Consider the following 26,196-nt stretch of genomic DNA (forward strand, 5'->3'; position numbering starts at 1 on the left):
GGCAAGAATGAGGATCTGTGGAACCACAGGTCGGTCAGGCCTGTAACTGCTCTGTGCCTGGGGCCTGGAGAATATCCTGGCAGCCCTGGCAGCAGCCTCCCAATTCCCAACCTCCTCCTGTCTCTATGGCAACCACAGATACAAATACCATGGCAACCCCATGACAACAGCATAGTCAATGCCACCAGATCCCAAAGCCTGGAGGAGGGAAGATGTCCCAGTGTGCTGAAGCTGGAGATCTCTTCCTCTGCACTTCATGGTCACCACGCTTCCAACCCTACGGCGGTGACCAGTAGCTCCAGATGGAGAAGAAGGGGTTGGACGTCCTGCTGCCTGGAGGTGGCCAGACATGGTCATCTCAGACTCATCCATCATCATCATCCCAGGGCTGGGGGAGCAGATGCCTCTCCAAGTCTGCATCAGCTACTTCATGCCCAGCGTGGACCCCAGGGAAGCCCCTTTCAGAGGGCACTTATCCCTGGGACAGGACCCAGGCAGAACTGAAAAGGATCCTCCAAAGTGGGGATGCTGAGGAAGGGCTTTGGGTTTGCTCCAAGCCCCTGGCGGGATCTCAGCTCTACTGGTCTGAGGTACCAGGAGGGTGATCGCTGGGCTGGGCGAGGGAGGACAGCCCAGGGTCTGTAGGCATGGGCTGAGTGGGGGTCAGCGAGCAGGCACGTGTCAGTAGGTAATTTGTGGAGGACCGCGCTGGCTTCTAGGATAGCCCAGCTAGCCCTCCCACTGCCTGCTTGGCCCCTTTGGAGGTGTCATGGGTGGAATAGCTCTAGGACCCAGTGAGATGAGCAGTCTCCTCACTGGGGGCTGTAAGATGGCAAAAGAAAAGCAAATCCAGCCCCACATCGGGTGCTTTTCTGCTAATCCTAATTGCATGATCCCCCATCCCCTTCCAGCCCTGAGGACCTGACCCTCCTGCCCCCGAGGGATGAGGAGAGACAGGGTGCTGGTGGGGAGTACCCCCACTGGGGATCCCCCAGTGCTCACACAGGCAGTGATGATCTGTTGGGGTGTACCACATTGCTAGCACTTGTCCTGGCTCCTACTGACCTTAAAACATACATATGCATCATGAACCTTGCTCCAGCATCCCGCCAGTGGCTTGGTACCCTGCGCTGCTGCAGCCAGTGTTTCCCCATCGCTGCCCATGGCAGACACCTGCACACCTTACTCCTGCTGATTTCAAGGGTCTGGGGCCTGAGTCACTTGGCAAAAGGATTTTTCATCCCCTAAAAGTGAAAACAATATTGATTATCAAAGTAAATAGTAACTACTTTGCTGGAACTTGCTATAGGTTTTGAGAACCCAGGGGACCTCCACACTCCTTAGGGTGCTGCAGGATGCCATAGGGTATTTCTCCAGCTCGGGCTGGCTGGCCTCAAGATGGCAGCAATAACATGCAACATCTCTCTATACGCTTCAAATGAGCGGGGACTGCTCCATGTAACCCTCCTGGCTTGAAGAACACCCCCAGCCGCCTCTCCTGGCATCATCTCCTCGCTTCTTCTACATGACTCCAGCGCGACGCAACTTATTCATGCTCCTTGGTATCCCCAAACATCTTCTGGCGGCTCTGGAGCTGCAACCGGTGTCCTCCTCCATCACCTCAACAACCCTTCGGCTCCAGCCCTGCTCCCTGGCAAAAGTAAGTTTGTGCCTTTCTCCCTGCACTGGGATGCTCAAAGCCGTTTCCAAAGCATCGCTCCCTAGTGATGGGAGAGGTGCTATTAATAAATCCCGTCAGATTATATCGCTTCTCTCTGTGCCAATGAAGAGGGTGGTTTGGGGAAGGGGGGGAGGCGGGGGGAAACCTGTTTCTCTTGAGCGTTTCGTAGCTACAAGCTCACCCTTGGTGCAGGAGCATGGGATGGCTCAGCAGGCTGTTCAGCCAGCTTTCCTGTAAGTCACGGGGCTGAATCCGCTGGGGGCTCGGAGGGGGCTCTTGGGTTCATTTTTGGCAGGGATTAGCAGGGGGAAAGGGTTGCCCTGCTCCCTGGGGGCTGTGCTGGCCAGGGCACAGAAGCAGCGTGCCAGGGTCTCTCCCAAACTTGTGTGGAGCCCAGGCACCTCCTCAGGAGGGTGTGGGCAAGATAGGACTGGGGAAAGGGGATAGAGAGGGAAAGGGGTGCGGAGGAAAGGGCTGTGCAGGGCTGGTATACCTCCTCGGCTCCACGGAGCTGCGGCAGCAAGCAGAAGGGTCGCTGGAGCTGGTGGTCTCTCCTCTCTCTGACTGCCCACTGTGCTTCCCCCTGCCACTTGCCAGGAGATGCCAGCCCACCCGATGTGTACGGATGTAGCTCCATCCCTTTGACAGTATTTAGGCATTTAAATAACTTGGCTGACTTTGGGCAGGAGAGTGGGCGCAGGCTGTCAGTGCTGCTCTTCATGCGTGGGAGAGCTGCCGTGGGAGCTCTGGGCACCGCTGGTGGCTGGGCTGGGTTGGGAAAGAGGTAACAGTGGTTGACCCATGTCCATCCAAAGCTCTCCTGGCTCCTGAGAGGGTCTTGCTCATGCCCAGAAGCTTTTTTTGCTCTCTGTGCCTCTTCCCACTCATCTCTCGGGGTGCAATGACATCCTGCTGCCCCTCTGTGCCCGGCTGCCAGACCGTGCTGCAGGGATGCTCTGTCTTCCAGCAGCTTCGGCAGGAAGGGGCCACGTCCAGGTTGTGCTTGGTGTAGCACCAGTCCCTCCCAGCCATCACACCTCGAGGCGGGGGCATAATTTGGGAGCAGCAGGGGAGGAAGGAATGGAAAGGAGATGGTGTGAGACCTGTCTCTGAACACCTTTCCGAGGCAGGGGGTGACATGCAGGGAGGGGCCCCACTGTGCTGGTTTTGGGGTGCAGCCTTCGATGGGATGATACGGCAGGGACCTGTTGAGCAATGGTCAGGGGTATCCCCAGGGGGCTGCAGCTCCCCAGGACCCTGCAAGCTCCTGCCCTGGGTTTGGGGAACTGCCCAACCATCTTTGCCCCACTGCTTTCCCATTCCCACTTGTCACGGGGGTGCCACCCACCACCTCCAACCCCCAACAGCTGCACCAGTGCATGCTGTGGGGTGGGGGTGCAGGGGGTGCACCCTGTTGCTCCTTTCCTCCTCCAGCTCTTCCTTGGCCCCTTGGCATCCCCAGTGCTGCCCAAACCATTTCTGCAGAGCTCTGGGGCCAGGGTCAGGTCTTCTAGGGGCCTGAGTGGCTGGCCTCAATGCCCAGCTGTGGGTGGGTTCCTCAGAGGAGTGTTAAAGCAAGCATTAAAGGGGGGCCTTCTGCACCCCAGAAGTAGGGAGGTGTTGCTGTGGCCCCAGGGGGTGTGGCAGTGCCAGACGGCCGCCCCGTGACTGTGAACGTCGGCCCCGGCAGCTCTTGCACCATCCTTCTTCCTGCCTCGGGTTCTTCCGCGGTGCTGGGGTGTCCCCTGGACCCGCGATTTCAGGGGGGGACCCTGCAGCAGGGCCTCAACCGTGGGCAGACTTGCCAGCTCCTCCCAGGTATGAGCTGGACCAGCCTGAACGCTGGCTGCCTTGGGCTCCCTGCCTAAATTCCTGACTGATCCCAAGACCTGCCCCAACCTGCCTGAGGGACCCAGGCAGGGAAGGCTGGGTGGGCAGGTGAGGGGTCCCGGCCCTTCCGCACCTCCTGTCTCCTCTTCCCGGTGCTGGCGGCACCCACCAGCCTCAGCAAGCCCTTTCCGGAAGCGGGCGGTGGAGAGGAGTGGTTTCACCACCCATACCAACAACCTCACGGGACACGGGACACGCACCCACCCGGCCAAACCTCCCGGTCAGCAACGCAACCACCTGCCCCCGCCACTGCCAGGGTGAGGACCGGGGCTGGCCCGGGGGGGCGAAGGCGGCTCCCGTGCCCTCCGCCAAGGTGAGAGCCTCTGCTCACTCTCAGGGCGACGCTTGGGTGCCGGGGAAGGCGAGGGAGGAGAGCCGAGGCGATGAGAGCTCAGGTGGGTGCAGGAGAGGGGCTCCCCTGCCCACGGCGGGGTGTCATTCCCCAGTGCGCCTGGCAGCTAGCTTCCTTAGCCCTTCCCGCACAGGGGGACATGTGGCCGGGGAGCTTGGGGGCGTGAGGGCAGGGTGCAGCATTCCCCCAGTACTCCCCGCCCCGCAGCCAGCAACTGGGAAGTGCCCAGGCTCTGCTATCTCTCGTCAGCGTCAATGTTTGCCCAGCGGTGGGGCGGTTCCTGCTGGCGAACATGCCTGCCTCCGCTCACTGGCACGGCACGGCACGGCACGGCACGGCACCCAGGAGGGCACGGGGGAGGAAAGCCAGAGACAGGAGTGTTGCAGTCTTGGGGGCTGATGCGACTCCCCATGTACTTCCCAGTGAGGACTGATGCAGCCGGGGATGTGTGGTCCCAACAGAGGATTCCCCCAGGACGTGCTGCTCCTCCTGACCCAGCCCTGGCCGGGTAAATCTGCCCTGCACCCCCAGATGGAAATGGCAGCCCCACTGGTGGGTCCCTGCCAGGACAGGGACATCCAAGGGATGCTTGGCCAGGGATCGGAAAGGACTTGGGGGTCTTGGAGGTGCTGCGTGGGGTTGTCTGTCCCAAAGAGGTGGTGATGTGCAGCAGCCGGGGAAGGCTGAGCGTGTGCCTTGTGCCAGCAGTGGGACCAGGCTGGACGAGGCACTGGCATTACGGCAGGGAGGTGAGGAGAGGTCAGTGCTGGTAGCTGGGCCTGGCCGTGGTGTGTCCTGGGGGCTTTGTGGGCAAGGTGATGCGGCAGGGGTCCTCCACCACCATCTTGGCCTGGAACTGTGCCCAGCACGGGGCTGTTTCCAGGACAACATGGCCGTCAGGGCCCTGAGGTCTGTCAGGGAGGGGACAGCCAGCTTCAGTGTCCTACTGCACCCATCACAGACCCCTCCTTGCTGTCTTCACGCTGGATGAAGCTGTGGGGGAGGGGTGGCATCAGGGCTTGGACACCCTAGGAATATCCCCAACCCCACCTGTTGCTTTCACAGGCAGAATCACCTACGAGTGCTCCGCTGGCATCACCCACCTGGTGAAGGCAGGGAGGATGCTGTGAGTTTGCCTCTGTGGTGCTGTGGGTGACAGAGTCTCATAGCAGGGGCCAAAACCAGGCACCCACAAGCTTCCCAGTGCTAGGCAGGGAAGGGCAGCCCTGGGATGCTGATTGTCCTTTGGATTCAGGTCCACAGCCCGATTTACAGCTCTCAGCCTTACCTGCAAGGGCATAGGTGAGAGTCACTGTGAGAAGAGCTGTGAGGGAGCAGGCTGCACATGTCTGGAGAGCCATGGGCATTAGAGAGCAGGGGGACATGGAGTGCAGTGTGGGGCAGCAGTGCCACCGGTAGCAGTGGCCACAGGGGACAGGAGCTGCACGCTCCCCAGTGTCTGCAAAAGATGGGTAGGAATGCACACAGTGCACAGTGGTGTGTGTGCATGGGAAACACATCCTCACCTTTGCCAGTGATGCTTTGCACATGCTAGTGAGACACACACACGTGTGTGCAAGGGCACACGTAGGTCTGGCGTGCAGGGGCACAAGTGCCCCTGTCCCCAAGCTCTGCATTTTCATGTGTTTGTGCTCAGCTATTATTACTATTCAGCATAAAGGTTTTTCCAGGCGCTGGGGGCTGGGAAAGCAGCATCTGAATCATTTTGCTTTTTCCCTGGCAGAGTTATTACTCATGAGGGGTAGACGGAGCTGGGAACCTTTCACGCAAAGCCTTGTGCGTGTATTTCAATTTGTAACGGTGGCAGACCCCATGTGATACCCGTATCTCCTCCACCAAGGCATCCTGGCCTGCAGGAGGGGTAAAGCCTGGGGTGCCCAGCACAAAAATCATGGGGAGACCTTTCCTTAAGGAACCGCGGGGAGTGAAACCAGACTTTTCTCTTGGAAAATCCTCTGGAGGAGTGGCAATCCTTCTGGCTTGGCTGTGTTTCCCCCTGGGATGGGGCTGCCCGGCCAGACAGAGCTCCTGTGGGGCAGGGAGGGACAGTGCTGGTGGCTGCGGTGGCATTGCAGCAAGGCCACACAGCTGTTTGGGGAAGCATCTTCAAAGAGGGAACAGGAACAGGACATGTTGGAGATGCGGCTCCCATCAGCCCCTGGGGAAACCTCAGAGGACTCTTGGTCTTTTCGTTTTGGGGCTGTTTGCTATGTTTCGTGTTAAAAAACAGCTAAAAAAATATTTTTAGCAGAACTCTGGTTTCCGCAGGGAAAAACCCAGCAGCCACATCCCAGGGTGGGGGGATGCTTCTCCTCAGCTACAGCCACCAGCAAGGCAGGCTAGCTGATACACTGGGCTGAACTGGGATGGCCCTGCTGTGCAGGAAGGCGCCACAGAGAGAAGGAAGTGCTGCAGATTCGGAGGCAGGCAGCGCAGCAGTGGCTGCTCCATCTCTCCCAGAGGCTACAGTTTGTCTGAGCAAAAAGCCCCTTGAAGGCACAAACAGGGCTCTCCTTGGGGGGGGAAAAAAAAGCCAGATGTTTTTAAGGTGCCGGTTATTTTATCTCAGGCAGAACCTGAAAACAGTGGCCTGAAAGTGTTCACTTCGCTCCTTAGACTGGAAAGTTGCACAGTGGTGCCCTGTCCCGGGGAGGTGATTTCCATGGAGGTTTTCAGCATCTTGGCCCTGTTAATTGATGCAGGAGAGCTCTGCCTGCTCCCTGCCCTCACCCCTGCCTGGCAGGGAGTCCTGCTACCTGCCCCACTTGGCTCCCAGCTCTGCTCTTCCAGCCTCCATCCGATGCAATTACTCATGCAGATTTGATAAACTTCCATTTCAGAAAGAGTGCTGCCATGGGCAAGAGCTTGCCACAGGCAACCTGATCTCAGCCTTGTGTCCTAAGCTGGCTCCAGCAAGGTTTGCCTGGTGTGCTCTGCCTCTGAGCATTGTGCAAGCTGCTGCATACCCAGCCATGCTGCACACCTTGCTACACTGCACGCTCGGCCATGCTGCACACCCAGCCGTGTTGCACACCATGCTGTCTTGCACAACCTGCTACACTGCACATCCAGCTGTGCTGCATTCCCAGCCATGCAGCACACTGTGCCACAGCTGCACACCCTGCCATGCTGCACACCCTGCCATGCAGCACAGTGTGCCATGCTGCACAACATGCCCTGTTGAATTCCCAGCCATGCAGCACACTGTGCCACAGCTGCACACCCTGCCATGCTGCACACCCGGCTGTGCTGCACGCTGTGCCATGCTGCACACCCAGACATGCAGCACACTGTGCCATGCTGCACACCCAGACATGTTGCATACCTTGCCACGCTGCATGCCTAACCATATTGCATACCTTGCCACGCTGCATGCCTAACCACGTTGCACACCTAACTGCACTGCATGCCCTGCCACGCTGCACAATGCGCCGTTCCGCACAACCAGCCACCGCTGCACACCCCGCCATGCTGCACACCCCGCTCCCCCTGCCCAGCTATACCCCCTGCAGCCCTACCTGAAGGAAAGCACCTCTTCCCTTCGCAGGGCTGTTCAGTGGGCTCTGCCTGCCCTGCAGCTGGAGGCTTTTCCTTCCCCCGTTGCAGCCGGGTGTTGCGGCTGCTGGGTTAAAGCAGGGGAAGGCTGGCTGGCAGGCTGGGGGGAGCCAGGCTGCAGGGCTGGGGGGTGCTTCTCTGGGCTCTGCTCGCTGCTGTGACCCACAGCAGGGCACACTGCAGAGGAAGAGGAGGAGGGGAGATTGCCTTCACCTCCCTCTGCCACTACAGCCAGAGGGAAAATACCTGCCTGTGTTGCCAGGATCTGGCTGTCCCCATGGGGCCCAGCTGGGGCTGCTTCCAGCAAATGGGGAATTTCCACCTGGCAGAAATCAGGGCATTTTGCTGCCTGGTTTATATCTCCAAAGGCTGAAGCACAGAGGGATTTCAGATGGGAAATTCCACCCCGCATCCCCAAACTCTTCCTCTTGCAGAGATAGCATGGGATGCTCAACCGGCTCTGCTCTATAGGTGTGAGCATTGCTGCCCTGACCCTGCGCAGAGCCAGGTAATGTGAAATGCAGCTGCCTTTCCCTCTGCTGGGACCTGCACTCCTGGGCCCAAATCAAAAGAAAACCTCAAGGTCAAAAGCTAGGGACCTCACACTGAAAAAAGTTAAGAAATCACCCAATTTGAGGAAGTTCAAGGGGAATAAACATCATGTTTTGGCCTGAGCTGGTGCATCTGCAGCTCAGGCCAGGCAGGCAGAGATTTGAAGGCACCTCAGAGGGTCATTTGCCTTATTTAATTTTTTAAACTTATATTTCAAATGTTTATCTCTCTGAGAAAAAGGATGAAAACTTTGCAAAGGGTAAAAAACTTCCAGTTTAGTGATGAGCTGGTCTTGTGTAAGCCTGTGCAGCAGTACGATAGCGCACGCTAGAAATGATTGACGAGCGCAAAAATAAAATGCTTAATCAAATGACAGCAATTAATTTTCCTGAAACTCAGCCGAGTTCCCCAGGGAAACGCAAACGTCCCACATTTTGCAAACCCAGCTGAGTGTGCTGGGGCTGCTCATCTTTAAGAGAGCCTGACCAGAGGGGCGGCTGTAAAGCTGTGCTGCAGCCAGTGAGGACAGGACTAGATAATGTAATGGGTGGCGTGGGACCGACTAATGAACCTACCAAGCTTATTTGAGAGGTCTTGGTGGTGGAGCCCAGCAGTTTGGAAAGGAAAATGACTTTTGAAACCAGATTTGGGGGTCACTTCTGAGCTGATGTTTGGTGTTCTTTGCCCGGGGAGGTCATCACCACGCAGTGTGACCACAGCCAAGAGCTTGTTCAGGTTGTGGAGAAGTGGCTGGACTTGAATTCCTTGTTGGTGCTGGGAGAAGGGCTCGGGTTTGTGCTGGAGGTGCTGTGGCTTGGCACCCCCCCGGGAAATTTCTGTCAAAAAAGCCACAATGTAGCCCAGAGTTTTGGAGAAGATGAGTTTTCTTCATAAAGGCCAAGGTGAATATAAGTGGAATTAGTGTAAGCATCCAGAAACGGATGCCTTGCCTGCAGGAGGGACCCTGACAGGTACCTCGGTGCGGTGATGCCAGCCACATCCTACTGGTGCCAGCTCCCTCCCAGCCTCGTGCCATAGCAGGGCATTCTCCCTGTTTCTGCGTCAGACCCTCTATTTTCCTTTCCCTTCCCCAAACAAAGCAGTAGCAGCATCTCCCATGATCCTCACGTGTTGCCTGGCGACCAGGATGCTTAGCGACCAGGACCCACCGCCAGCACACTTCCCACTGTGCCAAAAATTATGCTGCAAGCCCTTGCCCGCTCCTCTTCCTTCTCCCACAGAAAGGTTATTGGGAAATACGCCCACCCTGTTCCTGGGAAGCTGTTCCCCCTCCCTGAGGGGAGGCTTTGAGTGCTGCTCATGGGTTATTTTAAGCCCTGACAGCATTGCTTGAGCTTGGGTGGTTTGGTTTGGTGGGGTTGAGCCCTACCAGCCCACTCCAGCCCCGTGGCCTGAGGATGCTGTCTCAGTCCCATCCACCTGCATCATTCCAGAGCAAGAAGCATCTCCAGCATCCCCCTTACAACTGCCCTCAAGGGTTTTCAGAGCGCCCTACCCCCCCACACCTCCCACCTGATTTTGGGAGCTTTTCCCAGCTATTGGTACATTTGACCCTTTTCCTTACACCACAGTCTCATTGTTCTTGGCCGGAGAAGTGTTGGTCCCATGTTTAGTTGTGGATGTACAAGAAAAAAAAGCCATGTACCAAGTGATAATTCCATTAATTAACTGTAAGAATGAATGGGAGCCCCAGGATGACCACTGTGATACAGGATCATAGGTAGGGGACCTCCATCCCTTAGTAGGACGGGCTGGAAATCAGATCTCAGAGATGGTCCATGATCGTTTTTGTGTCTGGCAGCTGCAGGCAGCAGGTAGGGAAGTATAAATATGCAGCTTTGCTGGCTCAGGTGGGAGTTGTTTCTCTCCTGGCATAAAAACCGAGGGACTTACGGTGAACCCCTCCTCCTGAAAAGCCTGGAGCTGCTCGGGGAGTGGCTTTTCCCCCTGCAGCTGTGGAGTTGCTTCTAGTTGGAGCAGTGGAGAAGGCAATGTCTCTGTCACAGCCAAGGGGCAATGCTCAGGCAGTTTTGGCAGGAAGACCTCCATCAGGGTAGAGACCAGAAGGGATGGTTGTAGCAAACCTTGCATCTGTGATCCAGGCGATCTGCTCTGGAGGAGGATGCTGTGACCTCTGTGTAGCAACAGAGCTCACAAAATGCTTGGGGGATGGCTGAAGGTCTCCCCTGCCTAGGGAGGAGGTGGCTTGGAGCGGTTAGCAGGGGCTCAGGGGGGATATTTTGTCTTCAGGACCAGGCACCGCATTGGCCACAGCAAAAAAAAAATGGGGCTGGGGGTCCCTGAGGCCCCCTCCCCAGTGCAGGCTCATGGGGAACCTTGCACCAGCATCCTGATGCATCCTGGCACCTCAGGGACTAGCGTGCCAGCAGCCTGCTGTCTCCTCGTTGAGCAGCCACCGGCAGAGCCACCATCCCCACCTCTTGGTGAGCCGTTCCTCCCCAGATGGTCTTGCCTCGTCCCATCCCCAGCTCCAGATAAACAGTGCTGCTCTGCACTGGGAACACAGAGATCTTTCCTCCGTGCCTGAGTCACCCCCTCCAGCTGAGCTGCTGCGCGTGGGCTTTGACGGCAGCTCTCCGGGTGTTATTTCTAATTCCCCAGGAGCACGTCGCCAGTACTGGTCGTCCCACCGGCTGTTCTGGTGCAGGTCACAGTTGCAGCATTGGGCTGGGACATGGGATACAGGGAGTGATGGGGTGCAGGGGGAGATGCACCTGCTCCAACCCTCCTCAGGCAGCTTGTCCTCGTTGGCTGAAGCCTGTGTCATTTCCTTTGCTTTGCGAAACACAGGCTTCCTCTGCGGGGACATCACGTGACGAGCCCTTGATCCCCAGCCTGCCCCAGGGAAAGGGGGAAGGGGGCACAAAAGGGGCAGCAGGACTGTGCCCCCGAGCCAGCTCCCATCACTGGACCACACTAACCCACTACCATCCCACCTCCAAGGGCCATTGCGTCCTGCTGCCAAGCTGGCAGAGTCGTGCCTGTGCCAGGGATGTGCCAGGGTCCAGCTGGTGCGAAATCCTGCAAGGATGAACCCTCGCTGGTAGGAAAGGGGAGACATGCCCTGGGTGGGCAGGATCAGGAGCGGAGGGGATGAAGGATGGGGATGAGATGTGCAAGGCAGTGGGGCTGTGGTCAAGCAGGCTGCGGCACGGGCATGGCAGGACAACCAACAGTACACCCCATGGCAGAGGCTTGTATCTGGCTGGAGCTCAGCTCCCAGCCACCACGGAGGTCCCAACAGCATCCTGAGGCCACATGCTGTGGTTTTGTCTTGCCAGCCATCCGTACCTAGCCGGGATCCTGCTCCCCCTGCCCACTGGGGACAGGGCTGGAGTGATGGATGGGAGCTGGGCAAGGCAGACTGGGGGTAGATACAAGGAATGAGAGATAAGGTTGGGAGTGTGGTCAGGCCACTGCGGGTGATCTCTTGGAGAGCACCCAGCCCCGCTTCCAGTTATATGGTGGAAACTCACTGGTTTCAGTGCCGAAGCAGGGCTGGAGGGTGATGCTTTAGGTGCCGAATAGGGTGAGAGCTTGTCTGTTCCCTCGGGGAAACCCAGCAATAAAGTAATGAGTCATTTAAATACCTGCATAGATAGGTAGGGGAAGGGCCTGGAGCAGAGCAGCCCTGCCTGCTGGGAACTCTGCTCCCCAGGGTGACTCAGGCTGGGCTGGGGTCCCCGTGCTGAGAAGGGACCATGGGTGTGGGGTTGCTCCTGGGGCTTTTCCTTGGATGGAGCCAGGATCCAACTTGGCAGCCGCCAAGAGAAGGGGCAGGATGGTTCGGGGTGGGTTGTGCTGGGTCCCAGCGTGAGAGATGATGTTGCCCACCAGCCAGTCTGGCAGCTGGAGACCCTCCTGGGTGGCTGGGGTAAGTCACGTGTTACCGTTGTCCCCATCCCCTGCTTCCTGCAGGGTCCTCAGGTCGGATTCCCCCGCCCCCAGCACAAGTGTTTTGGGATTGTGGCATCGCTCAGTGGGACCTGGGCTTTGGGCTTTGCAGAGGAGGGGGATGTGAGCTGCCTTCTCTGCCTGCATCTGCCACCCCACGCTAAGCTCACCCCAGCTGGTCTCCCAGGCTGGCTGGGCCGTGCCTCAGTTTCCCCATCTGTATGACAGGCTCGAGCAGCCGCTTGAGCACGTGCGTGAGTGTGCCTGCGCGTGGGCCCTGCCTGCCTGGGTGCTTTGCAAACGCCTCTGCGCACACTTGTTAGCCGCAGCAGGAAGCACCAGCTCCGTCAGCACAGGCTCGGCGTGGGGACGGAGGGGATGGCTGCCTCTCCGTAAGTGCTGCTTGCTTCCTGCTCCCCGTTCCCTGGGTGCTTGGGGTGCAAGGAGGTGGGCAGGGGGCTGAGCACTTGCAAACTCATCACACTGGGTTGGGGAAGGGGCTTGGTGGGGTTTTGCTCTGTCGCTGTGGCTGTCATCCCAGGTGTGTCTAGGGTTTGGGCTAGGGCTGGAGCAAACGGCAACAGGGGCACCAAACTTCTCTAGGACTGTGGGACTGACCGGAAAAACTTCCTGGTCTGGGACTGTGCCAGGGTGGGAGGTGGCTCCGAGGCACCGCGGGACCTTTTGTGGTGTCACTCACAGCAGGAGGTGATGAAGGGCTGCTGGGGAGGGACATGGAGGCTCCGATGAGGGGATGTTGGTGGCAGTGGTGCAAAGCTCTTGGTTTTGTTTTGTGGGTTCCTCTATCCCCATGATGCCCGACTGGAGCTGTGTCACACATCCCTGCTGGGGACAGAGCTGGGCTCCCATGGGACGTGTCCTCATGCCGGAGGGAAGGCGAGTGGGCAGGGGTGGAGGTACAAGGGGCTCAGGCTGTGGCCAGGGCCCCTTCCCCACCTCTGAAGCTAAGCAGCCAGGTCCATATAGGACACATCCCCTCCAGCCAGATGGCCCCGGGGATGTGCCCCTGCTGCTGTGGGGACGTGCCTATGGATGCTGCATGGCCGCGGTGCAGGCAGGGTGCAGGCACTGCCTTCACTGCACTTCCTGGCTTTATTTCATATGGGCATCACCCAAGCAGGGGCTGCAAGACCCCGTAGCGCTCAGCTGGAGGGACAGAGCCATCCCTCATGCCTGTGCTGGGTTTCGGGGCGTGTTGAAACGCGGGATGTGCCCTTGTTCGTGCTAGCTGCCTCCAGCCTTGTCCACCTCTGGCCATGATGGTCAGAGGTGCTGTGCAAGGGCAGCAGGATGCTCTGCAGGGTGATCTCTGCATCTCACTCCCCAGCAGCATTGCTTATCAGGGTAGGGACACAGAAGGGACAGCCAGCCCTGGTCCCGGCCCGTGGGCTCAGTGAGAGTATGAGGGCATGTGTCATGGGAATGGGGCTGGAGGAAGAAAGCAGAAAATGAAAAGTGGGGGGAAAAAAGAGCCAAAGCGAAGTAATTTTGAGGGCCCTGAGAAATGCCAGCAATACTTCCCAAGTCAGCCATTGCCCCTTTCCACTGAGAGCTGAGCTTCCTCTCCCTGAGGCCTGGCTTGGGCCATCATCTCCATGCTGGGAGGGTCCCTCCCAAACCCAGGGGACACAGGTTCAGGTTTTAGTTATTTAGTGAAAGAGATCTTTATTTTAGATATTTCTTTGAGCACCAGCCTCTTCTGCAGAGCAGTGAGAGCTGTAGCAAAGCCTGAAGCAAAGCTTTTGCACCTGCTGCAGAGCTGGGACAAGGGGAGCTGCTGATTTTGCTTGACCCTGATGCTGGCTGAGTGTGGTTGAGCAGGAAACACTAATCCAGCACAGCATGATGCTGAACAGACATGACACAGATATGGTCTGCAGGCTGGCGTTGCTCAGGCGTGTAGCATCTATGGTATCACCTACAGGGATGGCCTTGGCTTCTCTGGCATGGCCAGAGACAGGACGACAGGGCGAGGGGGCTGCCCTGGTTGTCCCCACTTTGGCCAGCCCTTGCAGCCCGCATGAGAAGGGGACGTGGCTAAGGTCCATCACCTGCAGAGAGCTGTCCATAAGGGTGTTCTGCAAAGGATGTGGGATGCTGTGAGAGCCTGTCTGTGCAGCCTGAGCACTTTTGTGAAAGAAAGAAAAAAACCTCAAAACCTGATGTGAAAAATGCATGTGAGCTCATGTGCGTGTGCCCATTGGTGTGGCTGGACTTGCTGCTGGCCTGTGCTGGAGGTGAGGGTGCCCAGTTCAGCACCGCTGCCTTGCTCAGGTCCAAGGTTAACATCCCAGCATCCCATCGCTGTTGTAGCAATGCTCCATCACAGCCGCAGAGATGCAGAATCTCTTTCCCTGTTCTCTTGGAGAAACCTGGAAAACAAAATCTGAGCTGTCCATGCATTGCACTGCTGGCAGCAAAACCCTTTGTACGGACCTGAAAGTGCCAGGCTACACCACGCTTATTTTTAGTCCAGTGACTCAGGAGAGTTGCTTTAAAAAGACGAAGCTCACAGGAGGCCGCACACAGCGTCCCACCAGCGGGCAAGCTTGCGCAGGTTTGTAATTACAGTGGAGCTGCCTCTGAGCACTGTGCAAATGATGGTGCAAATCCCAGTGGGGAAGGGGAAATGGGGGCCTGGGGAGAGAAAACCTCGGCAGCCAGCACTGGGAAGGGTTCCTGCCGGCAGCTCCTGGCCGCATGTTCTGCTCCCCCGTAGGCACTTGGTTTTGCAGATGCTGGGGATGGGGGGATGGCTGCAGGCTGGCCCTGCAGTTCAGGCTTGTGGCGTAGGGCAGAGCCTGCCTCGAGCCCTGCGAGGGGGACACAGCCCATCCTCGCCGCCTCCACCCCAGGTTGGTGCTGCCAGGTTCTGCGTGAGCGCTCCCCGTCTGCTCCAGTGCTGAGGCAGCAGCCAGCAGCAATGCTCCAGGTGGGACGAGGGATGCTCTGGTCCACGCTGCTACCGTTTTAGTGGTTGTCTCGCCTGCGTTACCCTGTGGGTATTGTGGAGAGAGCGGGACCCTCAGCTCCATGCATGGGGATGTATGTGATGTCCCGCAGCCGGTCCCACACCCCCCACCCCTTCCTTGCAGTATCTTCCAGGTCTGCTCCTTCACTTGCCTTCACGTGGCAGCACTGGGGACACCCTCCAGGTACCACAGCCTCTCACTCTGCCTCTCCAGCCCTGCCAGGAGCCCCGCCAGGGCCATGCCGGGACCTTCCCGTGTTGCAGAGCCAGAATGACACACATGAATCCTGCAACACTCCAGTTTGCACATAGCTTCTCGGCTGTTTAAACAGTAACTTGAGGCCCGAGTTCAGATGGGGCTGCAGCTCAGAAGCAGCCTAATGGATGAACTTCCATGGTTTTTCTTATTTCATGCCCCAGAAAGATGCCGTTTGGAGCAGCTTTTTTCAAACCTGAATTTGTCCCATGCATCTGGCTGTGTTGGCTGTGTTTTTTGCTTGCTTAGGCTCCTTGCAAAGCTCCATGCTTTCCTGGGAAGCTGGTGGCCAAGCTAAGCAAACACTTTTGTTCCTGGGGACTTAGGTGTGCTGAGTTTGCCCAGCCTCAGCCCAGGTGCATGTCCAGAGAGGCGGAGAAAGCAACCCAGAACAAACCCTCTTCTGTGCCAGCCCTGCCCAGCTTGCAAACCAAAAGCCATGCAAAGAGGAAAATTTCGGATCCATTCAGATCACCCAAGACCCACATATCCCATTAAATGTTTTTCTCAGCGAAGGGAGAACTCAAGCCACTTCCCTTCTGGCTCAAATGACATTGAGCAGGCTTCTGGGTTTTATCCCCTCTAAAAATAAAAGAGCAAATCAATATAAATCAGTATTGCACTTCCAGGGGAAAAGGAACCTGTCTTGCTTGCCCCATTTTGCTTCTTACTTGTTTTTTTTGCAAAGCTGTCTGCTAAATTCAGCTCACTTGGGAGATCACGTTGTTGAACCACAGCTGCAGCTGCAGGTATCCGTGCTGGGGAGCTGCAGCCTGAAACCTTCACCTGGGTTTCGTGGGGGAAAGAAAATGATGAGTGCTGGGGACACAAAGGTATTGCTCTGGAGGTGACAAGGACGCAGAGGTATTGCTCTGGAGGTGCTGGGGACATGAGGTATTTCTCTGGAGGTCACCAGGACACAGAGGTATTGCTTTGGAGGTACCGAGGAGGCAGACATATTGCTCTGGAGGTGACAAGGACACAAGGGTCACTTGGAGGAGCTGGACTCAGGGCCCTGGTGGTACCCAGTGGTGATACATGGCCAGGGGTGTATGATGGGAGAGAGGGCACCCTTTGTCACACTCTATTTTCTCTCTTTGTCTTCACCTCCACCCACCTCCATATCTCCATCCCTTCCCCACCCACCCCAGGGTGTCCCCACTGCCTTTCCCATTCCCATCCCTCCAGCCCTCTCCCTGCCCTCCATCCCCCGATCCCCAGGGTCCCCACCATGCCAATGCAGTGTGTCTCCTGCAGGGAAGGGATGCTCAGCTCCTAGCACCCCAGGTGTGGTGAGGATGTCAGCCATCCCTGAGGCACTGGGTCGCCCACGGAGCAGCTCGTCCCGCAGCCTGGCTGGGACGCTGGAGGCCACCCTAAGCATGGGGACACTGGAGATGGACAAGGAGGAGATGCGCATCCTCAAGGTCTGCTTCTACAGCAATAGCTTCAACATGGGCAAGAACTTCAAGCTGGTGAAATGTCCTGTGACAACAGAGATCCGGGTATGTGGGGCAGGGGAGGATGGGCCAGGGGAGGGCTGTTTTGTCCACCCAGCATCGTAGCTAGCTCCTTTGCAGCCACCCTTTCCCATGGCATGGTAGCCCTCAGAGCCTGTGGCTGAGAAGCACCAAAAGATGAAGGACGGAGAGAAAATCTGGCTATCTCTGGCAGCACAGGGGAGTTTGGAAAAGGTGAGGGCTCATCAGCCCCACTGCCAGTTCTGGCAGCAAGGATTGGCCCTGGTGAGTGGCTGCTGACTTGCCAGACCCTGGTTCATCTCATCCTGGAGAAGACATCCCCAGGTGCAGGGGACAATGGGAGGAGGCCAGAGGACAAGTGGATGTGGGACATGATGGTGCCTTGCAGGACTGGGGCTCAGCCCACGCTGCTGGGACGAGGCTGGGGACTGGCAGGAGCTGAGGCCCCACCTTCCCTTCATGCCCTCTGGCCTGCACAGACACAGGTCTTCAGTGGTGAGGGGGACAGTGACCTGCACAGCCCCAAACCCTCGATATTTCCCCATGGCCATGTCGCAGTGTCACTGCCTGCTTGGGTGACTGCCATACCTAGATATCTCAGGGGGGTACCCAGCTCTGGGGCCAGCAGCACCTCTCGCTCTCCTGCCTGACCTGTGAGCCAGGATCCAGGTCTTTTCTACCACCCCTCCAGGACTTCTGCACCCAACTCCTGCCCTTTGCTTGTGGGGACATGGAGGTGGGAGGACAGTGAAGGTGGTATTGGTGCCTTTCCATCATGGACATGGTGGCTTTGGGCTGGGAAATGTGCTCCTCACCCTTCCTACCTGGAGTCCTGCAGCTTCCTAGCTGAGGGAAGATGTGTGGATGCTGGGGATGTGCTGGCCAGCATCATCTCTGTGCTTGGGTGCTGCAGGGTTGGTGTCCACCAGGAGAGATGCACATCCAGGGGACAATGGGTGATGCTGCGCCTTCTCCTGGGGCAAGTCCTCAGGACAGCGCATTGCAACAGTCACGCAAAGGTGACCAAAATACAGCTGAGCTGGGGGTTGTTCCTCAGCTGGTAGGACATGGAGGGGGACAGGGTTGTCCCCATTCCCCATCTCCAGGAGGGGGTCGTGGGCATAGCAGAAAGTTTCAGAGAAGTGGTTGGAGCAGGAAAGGATTCCTCAGGCTGGGGAGGAGGAATGCGAATGAAACCATGAAATGTCCACAGTCAGGCTGTCCCCAACACAGGGATGGGAGGACAGCCAGCAGGATGCAGGAGCGGAGCAAACTGGAGGCAGCCGCTCCTCACCAAGGAGAGCTCAGCCATCTTGCCCCTGGCTACTGGTTTTAGTTGGCTGGTTGGGTAGCAGAGAGAGAGCAGAGGCCTGGCAGGTCCTGGGGACTCCCTGCCCGCACTGCCCCAGCGATGGGGAGGAAAGCAGAGAAACAAGCTGCACCGCCAGCTCACTGGCAGCAGTGATGCCTGCTTTGCTGCCTGCTTGCCGCTGATGCCGTGCATCGGGTATAGCTCAGCTGAAGCATAAGGAAGGGTGGAAGAGACACACCTGGGCTTTTATCCCTGACCAAAATACATCTGGGAGGTTGGATGGGACATGTTCAGGCTGTGGGTAGTTGCAGAGCAAGCTGGAGGCATCTTTGGAGGCTTCACCTGGAGACCACTGGGGCTGGTGGCTGTGTTCGGGGCTGTGGTTGCTCCAGGAACATTTCTGTTGTGGTTGTGTTGTATTTCTTCCTTGTTTTCCTGCTGTCTAAAGCTCATCTGGACCCTGGCTGGTGTCGCTGGGGTCTCAGCCCTGCTCCTTTTCACCCCAGGAGGTGATCAAGTCCATCCTGGTGAGCGGCCGCATCGGGCCTGACATCAAGCTGGCTGAATGCTATGGGCTCCGCCTGAAGCATGTGAAGTCGGATGAGATCCACTGGCTGCACCCGGACCTAACGGTGGGCGAAGTGCAGGAGAAGTATGAGTGCCTGCACCTGGAGGCCGAATGGAGGTAGGACTCATGATGGTGGTGTCCATCTCTCTCTGTCCCCAAACCCAGGTGGGCATGGGGACCACCAAGCCCCATTAGAAGGAAAACTCCAGCATGGTCCTCATTGAGGGGCTTTCCTGTTGCCAGGTACGATCTCCAAATCCGCTATCTGCCAGAGGATTTTGTGGAACGCTTCAAAGAGGACAGGACCACCTTGCTCTACTTCTACCAGCAGGTCAGAAGTGGCCCTGGGGGTCTCCTAGCCCCAGACAGGTCTGCTCTCCAGCCACCCTGACCCACCCCCCAGCTCTAGGAGGATGTTTCCTCCTCTCCAGCCCAGAAAACATGATTCCCAAGAGCCCCAAGACCTTGCAGCCCATTTACCTTCACCCTGGGCTGCTGACGGGCAGCCTCTGTGCTCCCATCCTGCTCCTGGATCTGTGCATCTCCATCAGGGACAGCCAGTCCCAACCCCTTCACCCTGCTCCTGCCCCTGCTGCATCCCAGTGCAGGATGCAGGAGTGTGTGGACACTGCAAGTGCCCCCTGCCAGCATCCCTTGCCAGCATCCCCCCCGCCTCCTGACCCCTGCCTCTCCTCGGCAGCTCCGGAGCGAGTACATGCAGAATTATGCCAGCAAGGTGAGCGAAGGCATGGCCCTGCAGCTGGGCTGCCTCGAGCTCAGGTACGTGCCTCCGTCTGTTGTAGCTCATCTGCTGCAGCGGGAGGGCTGGGGCGGACGAGGGAGCAGGGTCTGGGGCCATGGAGGGTTTTGCAGGGGAAGAAGGAGTTTCCACCTATTTCTTTGCCTTGGTGGGGGGACGTGGTGGGGGGACATGAGCACAGGGAGGCTCTCTGATGTCCCTCCCTTCTCTCAGGAGGTTTTATAAGGACATGCCTCAAAACGCACTGGATAAGAAGTCCAACTTTGAGTTCCTGGAGTAAGTAGACACAGCCCATCCTGCTGGGCAGAACCCCCCCTACCCTCAAATTCCCCACCCCATCCAGCCAGTCCCAAAGGGCCAGAGCTCTGCAGATGGCCTTCATCATCCTCCTGCAGCTCATCCTCCTGCAGCCATCAGCCTTCCTTATGGGGAGGGTGCATGGAGAGGGAGATGGAAACCTTTCACCCCATGCTGCGTGGGTGGCTTCTCCCCGAGTAGCACCCCTTTGCCCCTCAGCACCGACTTTCCTTGGTGCATCACCTCCCCGCTGGGCTGCAGCTCCCGAGGGAGGCCCCCACACAGCCCCCAGAGCCGGGGTCCCTGCGGGCCTGTTAATGTGCATGGGGGGAATTCTCTGCTCTCCAGGAAGGAGGTGGGTCTGGACCTTTTCTTCCCCAGCCAGATGCAGGAGAACCTGAAGGTGAGGGCCATGTATGGGTGTGTGAAGTGGGGCTGGGTGCATGGGTGCAAGGTGCGTAAGCATGCACGGGTGTGGCTGTGGGTGCTCATGTGTGTGCATGGAAGCGCGCATGTAGATTTGCACAAGTGTGCACATCTGCCTGCAATTGCGTGCGTGTGTGGTTGTGCTCACATGTGGGACGACGTATCTGCATGTACACACCCGTGTGCATGTGTGTAGATGTGCACATATGGGGCCAGGTGAGAGCACCAGCGTGTACATGTGGGTTTGCACATGCATGTACATGCACAACTGCCCGTGCTCCTGTAGCTTTGCACGCACTCGTGAAGGTGTATCTGCCCATGTGTGTGCATTCACATATAGGACCATGTGTGCTCCTGTGTGCGCAGGTGGATTTGCAGACACATGTATAGGCACGTCTGCTTACACATGTGAAGGTGTTATTTGCATGCACGTGCACATGTATGTGTTGTATGTGTATGCTCACTGCTCACATGTGATGATGCACCTGCATGCACACTTATATGCGTATGTATGTATGCATGCACATACGTGGCCGCGTTTGCACATATGTGTGCACACGCACCTGCCCACACTCATGTACATATGAAGGAGCACACACACATGGAGGCGTGCTGGCACACGTGTGGACATACACGGGTGAGGGTGCATATTCATATCTGCAGGTGAGTGCATGCGTGCCTGTGTCCATGTGCGTGCACATGTCCAAGCTCAGCTCACAGCCTCTGCACCCCCACACCCCCGCTGCGTGCCAGGTGTGTGCGCAGCGTTTCTAGCAGCCACTGTGCCCACAGCCCAAGCAGTTTCGGAAGATGATCCAGCAGACCTTCCAGCAGTACGCACTGCTGCGGGAGGAGGAGTGCATCCTCAAGTTCCTCCACACCCTCTCCAGCTTCGCCAACATCGACCAGGAGAGCTATCGCTGCGAGCTCATTGTGAGTGCTCTGGATTGGCTGGGCTGGGCTGGGCTGGGCTGGGCTGGGCTGGGCTGGGATGGGCTGGGATGGGATGGGATGGGATGGGATGGGATGGGATGGGATGGGAGCACATCCCCCTGCCCAGGTTGCTTTGGGGCCAGGTGTGTTGGCTATGGCCACTGTGCCAGGCAGTGTGGAGGAGGGACACTGCAGGGCGAAGACAACCTCCATCACAAGCTGGTGTTCGAAGCGGCATCTCCCATGCCCTTAAACCCAGCAAAGTCTTGCTAAAGATGCAACTGGAGTCATCAGGAGTCTTAAGCTGTTAATTAACTGTGCATAGCAGGGCAGAGGGCTGCCACTCAAAGCATCCCCTGGCACCACTTAAGCAGCACAGACCGGGGATGCTTGCAAGTGGCAGCACGGACAAAGCTACCCTGCTGTGGGCTGCTCCCTGCTGTGGTCCCCGCATTCAGATGGGGACTCAGCTGCCCCTAGCTTGGACTAGTTCCTGCAGGGGGTTTCCAAGGCTTGGAAATCACTCACTGTTCCCCCAAGGGAGACACAAACCCCAGATCACCTGTGCAGCCCCACAGCATCACCTCCCTGATGAGAAGCTGAGCATCTCTCCCCCTCCCTAGAGTGGAGGGAGCATCTGGGGTCTCCTTTTTGGAGGATGCTGAGAGGGGCTGGGGGTATGGCTGGGGCTCTGGGGACCTTCCACACGAAGGGATCCAAGCCCAGTGGGTACAAGCCAGTGCCTGAAGTTTGCCAAATGCTTTTGGAGTGAGAAAGTGGCAAACCAGGAGCACCGGGAACCCCTCTGGAGCCAGGAGGAGAAAAAGCACCCACATTGGGCTCCTTGCCTTGCACCAGCAACCATCCCCTCTCCAAACTATCCTGTCTCCAAATACCTCCAGGAAGGTGGTTTTTCCTGAGGTGTCTCACACGTTGCAGCAGGTTGAGGGGGAGAACCTGGCTCCTGGGGTAACCCCCTCCCCAAATTTACATCCTCCTTCTGCTGCTCCCCCAGCAAGGGTGGAACATCACAGTGGACCTGGTCATCGGACCCAAGGGCATCCGGCAGATGACGAGCAAGGAGGCCAAGGTACGGGCATGTGTTGGGTGCTAAATGGGGAACTGAGGGGCGGGTGCTCTTAAATCAGTTGGGCTGATGCTGGGGCTCTGCCTCTCTCCCCAGCCCACGTGCTTGGCCGAATTCAAGCACATCAAGTCCATCAAGTGCTCTAGTGTGGAGGAGGGCCGGGCTGTGCTGCAGCTGGGGCTCAGCGGCACCCCCCAGGTGAGGATGCACTGCGGGGGTACCCCAGGTGCTGGAGGAGGGGGTGGGTGGCATGGGGGATTACCTTGCTGTGGGGTGGCATTGCATCCCTGCAGGTTATGCAGGACTTGGTGGATGGCTCCACTTCCACTGACAGAGTTTTCCTGCCTCCAGCCCTTGCCAAAGGGAGACTGTCCCCCAAAGCAGAGGGGGTCCGAGCTCCCCTGGGAGTGCCCCTGCCGCGAGGGAAGGGTTTGGTGCCAGGCACATTGGCCATGGTATCCTGGGGTGCTGGGAACAGCAATGCTGGAGAAACTGGGATCCAGTGCAGAGCAAGGAGGTGGTCACTGAGCTACCCCGAGGTGGAGAGAAGGGGGAGGAACCCCTTGGGAGCATCCCCCAGCCCAGCTCTGGACTCACCCATCCCACTATCCCTACCATCTCCCCCAGTCCCTCGCTATCAAGACAGCTTCTCTGGCTGAGGCAGAGAACATGGCTGACCTCATCGATGGTTACTGCCGGCTGCAGGGGGACTTGGACACCTCCCTCATCATCTTCCCCAGGAGAGGTGAGCACCCTGGAGAGCACCGATGCTGGCAGGGTCCCCACCCGTGCCCCCCTGAGCGCTTCTCTGCTCTCTCCATGGCCACAGCATCACCCGTGGCTTTGGAGTGACCCCAGCTGAGACCCACCAAACTCACTGCATGTGTGGGTGAGGCACTGGGGGGCCTCAGCACCCATTAGGCTCTGATGGAGGTTGCTGGGAAATGACTGTCTGCTGTCCTCTCCACAGAGCGGGAGAAGAGGATCAGCCTGCCGCAGATCCCGGCCCCGTAAGTAGTGCCTGGCCCCAGAGCAGGGCTGGGAACCCCATCCTGCCTCCCAACCCCACTCCCTGACTCCAGCCTCCTTCCACCCCACAGGCACCTGGAGGAGAGGCAGTCCATGCTGTCGGACAGCGTGAGCATCGGTGAGTTTTTAGCTCTTCTCCTCTCTTCATTCCTCCCAGGGGATGCAGGCAGGGCTGTGGGACACCAGTACAAAGGGATTTGAGGGTTTTGTGGAGCTGGACACCCCCAGCCCTTTGGCTGGGGGTCAAGATGCAGCTGAGCATCCTGGGGGAGGGCCAGGCTGGCATCCCACATGCTCCTGATGGCCATGGTCCCTTCCACATGCTCCTGATGGCCATGGTCCCTGCGGGCACTGCTCTGGGCTGGGTGGCTGGACCTCATGGGGATGCTCACCCTGCCCACTGAGCTGCCTGAATCCCTGCCTGCAACCTCCTTCTTGCCCTAGACTCTGATATTTATGCTGAAATCCCTGATGAGTCCTTAAGACCGAGGTCTGGAGGTAGGTGCCACCCCCCTGGGTGCCCTCTTGCCCATGTTCCAACATCTCAAGGAAGCTGTCTCACCTCCTCCTGCCCACCCCGATGTCCTACCCCAACCCCACAAATTCCCTCAAAGCTGGGAACAAGGTTTGACTGTGATGCCCACCTTACCCCCCAGAAGGGCTGAAGGAGCTGGGATCACCCTACATGCCACGGGGCAGGACCTGTAGGTCCTTGCCGAGGGGGTGATGGAGAGGGTTGGTACCCAGGGATCGCCAACATCTCCCACTTAGCATGGGGGCTCTGCCCACGGAATGGGTGGTGGTACAGGCAGCTTCCCACCCACTGGTGCTGCCACCTCTGCCCTGCTCTCCTGTCCATGAAGTCCAGCACTATGGGATCTCCCGGGAGGATGTCACGTTGGGCAGGATCCTTGGAGAAGGCTTCTTCGGAGAGGTGTACGAGGGGATCTACACCACCCCAGTGAGTATCCTGCCCTCTCCCTGCCCTGCCTGCCTCCTCTGCGGTTGGGGGGGAGCGAGATAACACAGCCCCCCCCTCCTTCTCCTTGCAGAAAGGGGAGTGTATCAGTGTGGCTGTGAAGACCTGCAAGAAGGACTGCAGCCTGGAGAACAAGGACAAGTTCCTGAGCGAAGCAGGTGCGCTGGGGGGGGTATGCTGTACGCTGCCCTTCGCAGGGGGATGGAGCCCACTAAACCCCCACCCTGGGGCTTACATAGCAGGGCAGAGGACAGATGTGGGGGGCCTGGTGGTGTTTGTGGCACTGCAGTGGTGGGGTGTTAGAGACAGAACCCTCCTCTGACATCCCCTGAGGCTGGCTTGGGGACAAATTGCCATTGCAATACAGGACAGAGCAGGAGGAGGGAGGTGGCCCATGCCTTCACCCCTGTGACAGGGCTGTTCTCCAAAATACCTGGTTTATGGGGGGGGATGGATACTAGGATGGGGGATTGGGGCTGGAGAAAAGCTGCTGAATCCTTGTATGAGAGCAGATGGGCACCACCTGGATGTAGAGCTGGAAACCAGGAGCCTCAGCGCCTCTCCTGGGGTGTCGGGGCAGGTCTCTGTCACAAAGCTGGAGACAGAGCAGGAGGAATCACCAAAGATAGCCTAGTATATCCCCAAAGGGGTTGGGGCTTCTGGAGGGGACCCCCCTCCCATTGCCAAGTGTCTGACGTGGTCTCCCCACAGTGCTGATGAAGAAATTGGACCACCCCCATATCGTGAAACTCATTGGCATCGCAGAAGAGGAGCCCACCTGGATCATCATGGAGCTGTATCCCTATGGAGAGGTGAGCAGGGTCCCAGCGCTGGAGCCCATCCCATGCCCCTGCTACCCTTCCTGCCCCTGCTCGGTCCCTGAGCCCCGCTCGCTTGTCCTGTTGCAGCTGGGGCAATACCTGGAGCAGAACAAGCACTGCCTCACTGTGCCCACGCTCATCCTCTACGCCCTGCAGATCAGCAAAGCCCTGGCCTACCTGGAGGCCATCAACTGTGTGCACAGGTAGGGCAGGAGGGAAAAGGAGCTGGGCAGGATGCCATGAGAGGCAGGGGAAGGCAGGACCATGGTGGGGACAGGCAGGTGGGCAGTAGGAGGATGGCAGCATCCTTTGCTGCAGACCCTTTTTGCAGTCAGGTGAGCTGGCTGTCCAGGTGTGAGGTCTCCTTCTCCACCCCTTCTTCATCTGTTCTCCCCAGCCAAGGGTCTCTGTCCTTGCAGGGATATTGCCGTGAGGAATGTCCTGGTGGCCTCCCCAGAGTGCGTGAAGCTGGGAGACTTTGGGCTCTCCAGGTACATTGAGGACGAGGAGTACTACAAAGGTAAGAGCTGTGCAGTGGGGTTGGGACTCATTCCAACCCTGTGAGGGTGGAGCAGGGATTTCTTCAGACAGCGGAGCCGGCACACGCTGGGGGTCCCTGCAATGTCAGGACGGGGTGGTGGGAAGAGGCCGGGGCAGAGACCATGGTGAGACCTTGCTGCCCTTCTCTGCCTGCGCCGGGGCTGCCGCTGCCCTCCTTCAGTGGGCACAGCCGCTGTCTTGTCTCCCTCCAGCGTCCATCACCCGTCTCCCCATCAAGTGGATGTCACCTGAGTCCATCAACTTCCGCCGCTTCACAACGGCCAGCGATGTCTGGATGTTCGGTGCGTGGTGGAATGGGGATGGAGGGGGGTCCCAGGCTTCATCCACCTCCTGTGGCATCATCTTAATGCACAGGGATGAATCCTACTTGGGAGCAGGGTGATTAGCCCAGCCTTGCCCCGGGGGAAAGACACCCTAGGGAAGGGCTCCTGGGGCAGGGCTTCCTCCAATTCAACCACCATTAGGTGCTTTCTCCTCCTCTGGTGAATTCAGGACAGTTGTGGGGCTGAGTTAAATGTGCAGCCCCCTGCAAATATGCATCCCACTGCCTATCTACCCATCCCCATGGCCTCGGGTCTGTCTGTCTGTCCATCCCCAGCAGCCCTATGGCCAGCATCAACCAGGAGCTGGGCTCCTTGCAGCTCCCCAGGAGAGCAGGCAGCTCTTCCCTCTGCATTTTTTCACCCAGCAACCAGAAAGCCAAGTGA

At 58.0% G+C, this 26,196-nt stretch overlaps 1 protein-coding gene across 8 annotated transcripts in view; it reads left to right on the forward strand.

The window, feature by feature from the left end:
- The first annotated feature begins 3,343 nt into the window (after positions 1 to 3,343).
- Positions 3,344 to 26,196, forward strand: part of PTK2B (protein tyrosine kinase 2 beta) — a 29,253-nt gene continuing 6,400 nt past the window's right edge. For 3 of the 8 annotated variants that reach the window (XM_040598843.1, XM_040598845.1, XM_040598847.1), the window contains exons 1-20: positions 3,344 to 3,884; positions 16,493 to 16,740; positions 18,535 to 18,713; positions 18,840 to 18,927; positions 19,297 to 19,376; positions 19,570 to 19,632; positions 20,002 to 20,056; positions 20,872 to 21,012; positions 22,028 to 22,102; positions 22,196 to 22,297; positions 22,727 to 22,844; positions 23,070 to 23,109; positions 23,200 to 23,246; positions 23,573 to 23,626; positions 23,992 to 24,089; positions 24,181 to 24,265; positions 24,819 to 24,919; positions 25,016 to 25,131; positions 25,348 to 25,448; positions 25,681 to 25,770. In XM_040598843.1, the coding sequence (XP_040454777.1) occupies positions 16,534 to 16,740; positions 18,535 to 18,713; positions 18,840 to 18,927; positions 19,297 to 19,376; positions 19,570 to 19,632; positions 20,002 to 20,056; positions 20,872 to 21,012; positions 22,028 to 22,102; positions 22,196 to 22,297; positions 22,727 to 22,844; positions 23,070 to 23,109; positions 23,200 to 23,246; positions 23,573 to 23,626; positions 23,992 to 24,089; positions 24,181 to 24,265; positions 24,819 to 24,919; positions 25,016 to 25,131; positions 25,348 to 25,448; positions 25,681 to 25,770 (1,840 nt within the window). In that variant the 5' untranslated portion in view covers positions 3,344 to 3,884; positions 16,493 to 16,533. The other 5 variants (XM_040598846.1, XM_040598848.1, XM_040598849.1 and 2 more) reach the window with 2 other exon arrangements.

This window comes from Falco naumanni, chromosome 6 (assembly GCF_017639655.2).
Source record: "Falco naumanni isolate bFalNau1 chromosome 6, bFalNau1.pat, whole genome shotgun sequence".
Lineage (NCBI taxonomy): Eukaryota > Metazoa > Chordata > Aves > Falconiformes > Falconidae > Falco > Falco naumanni.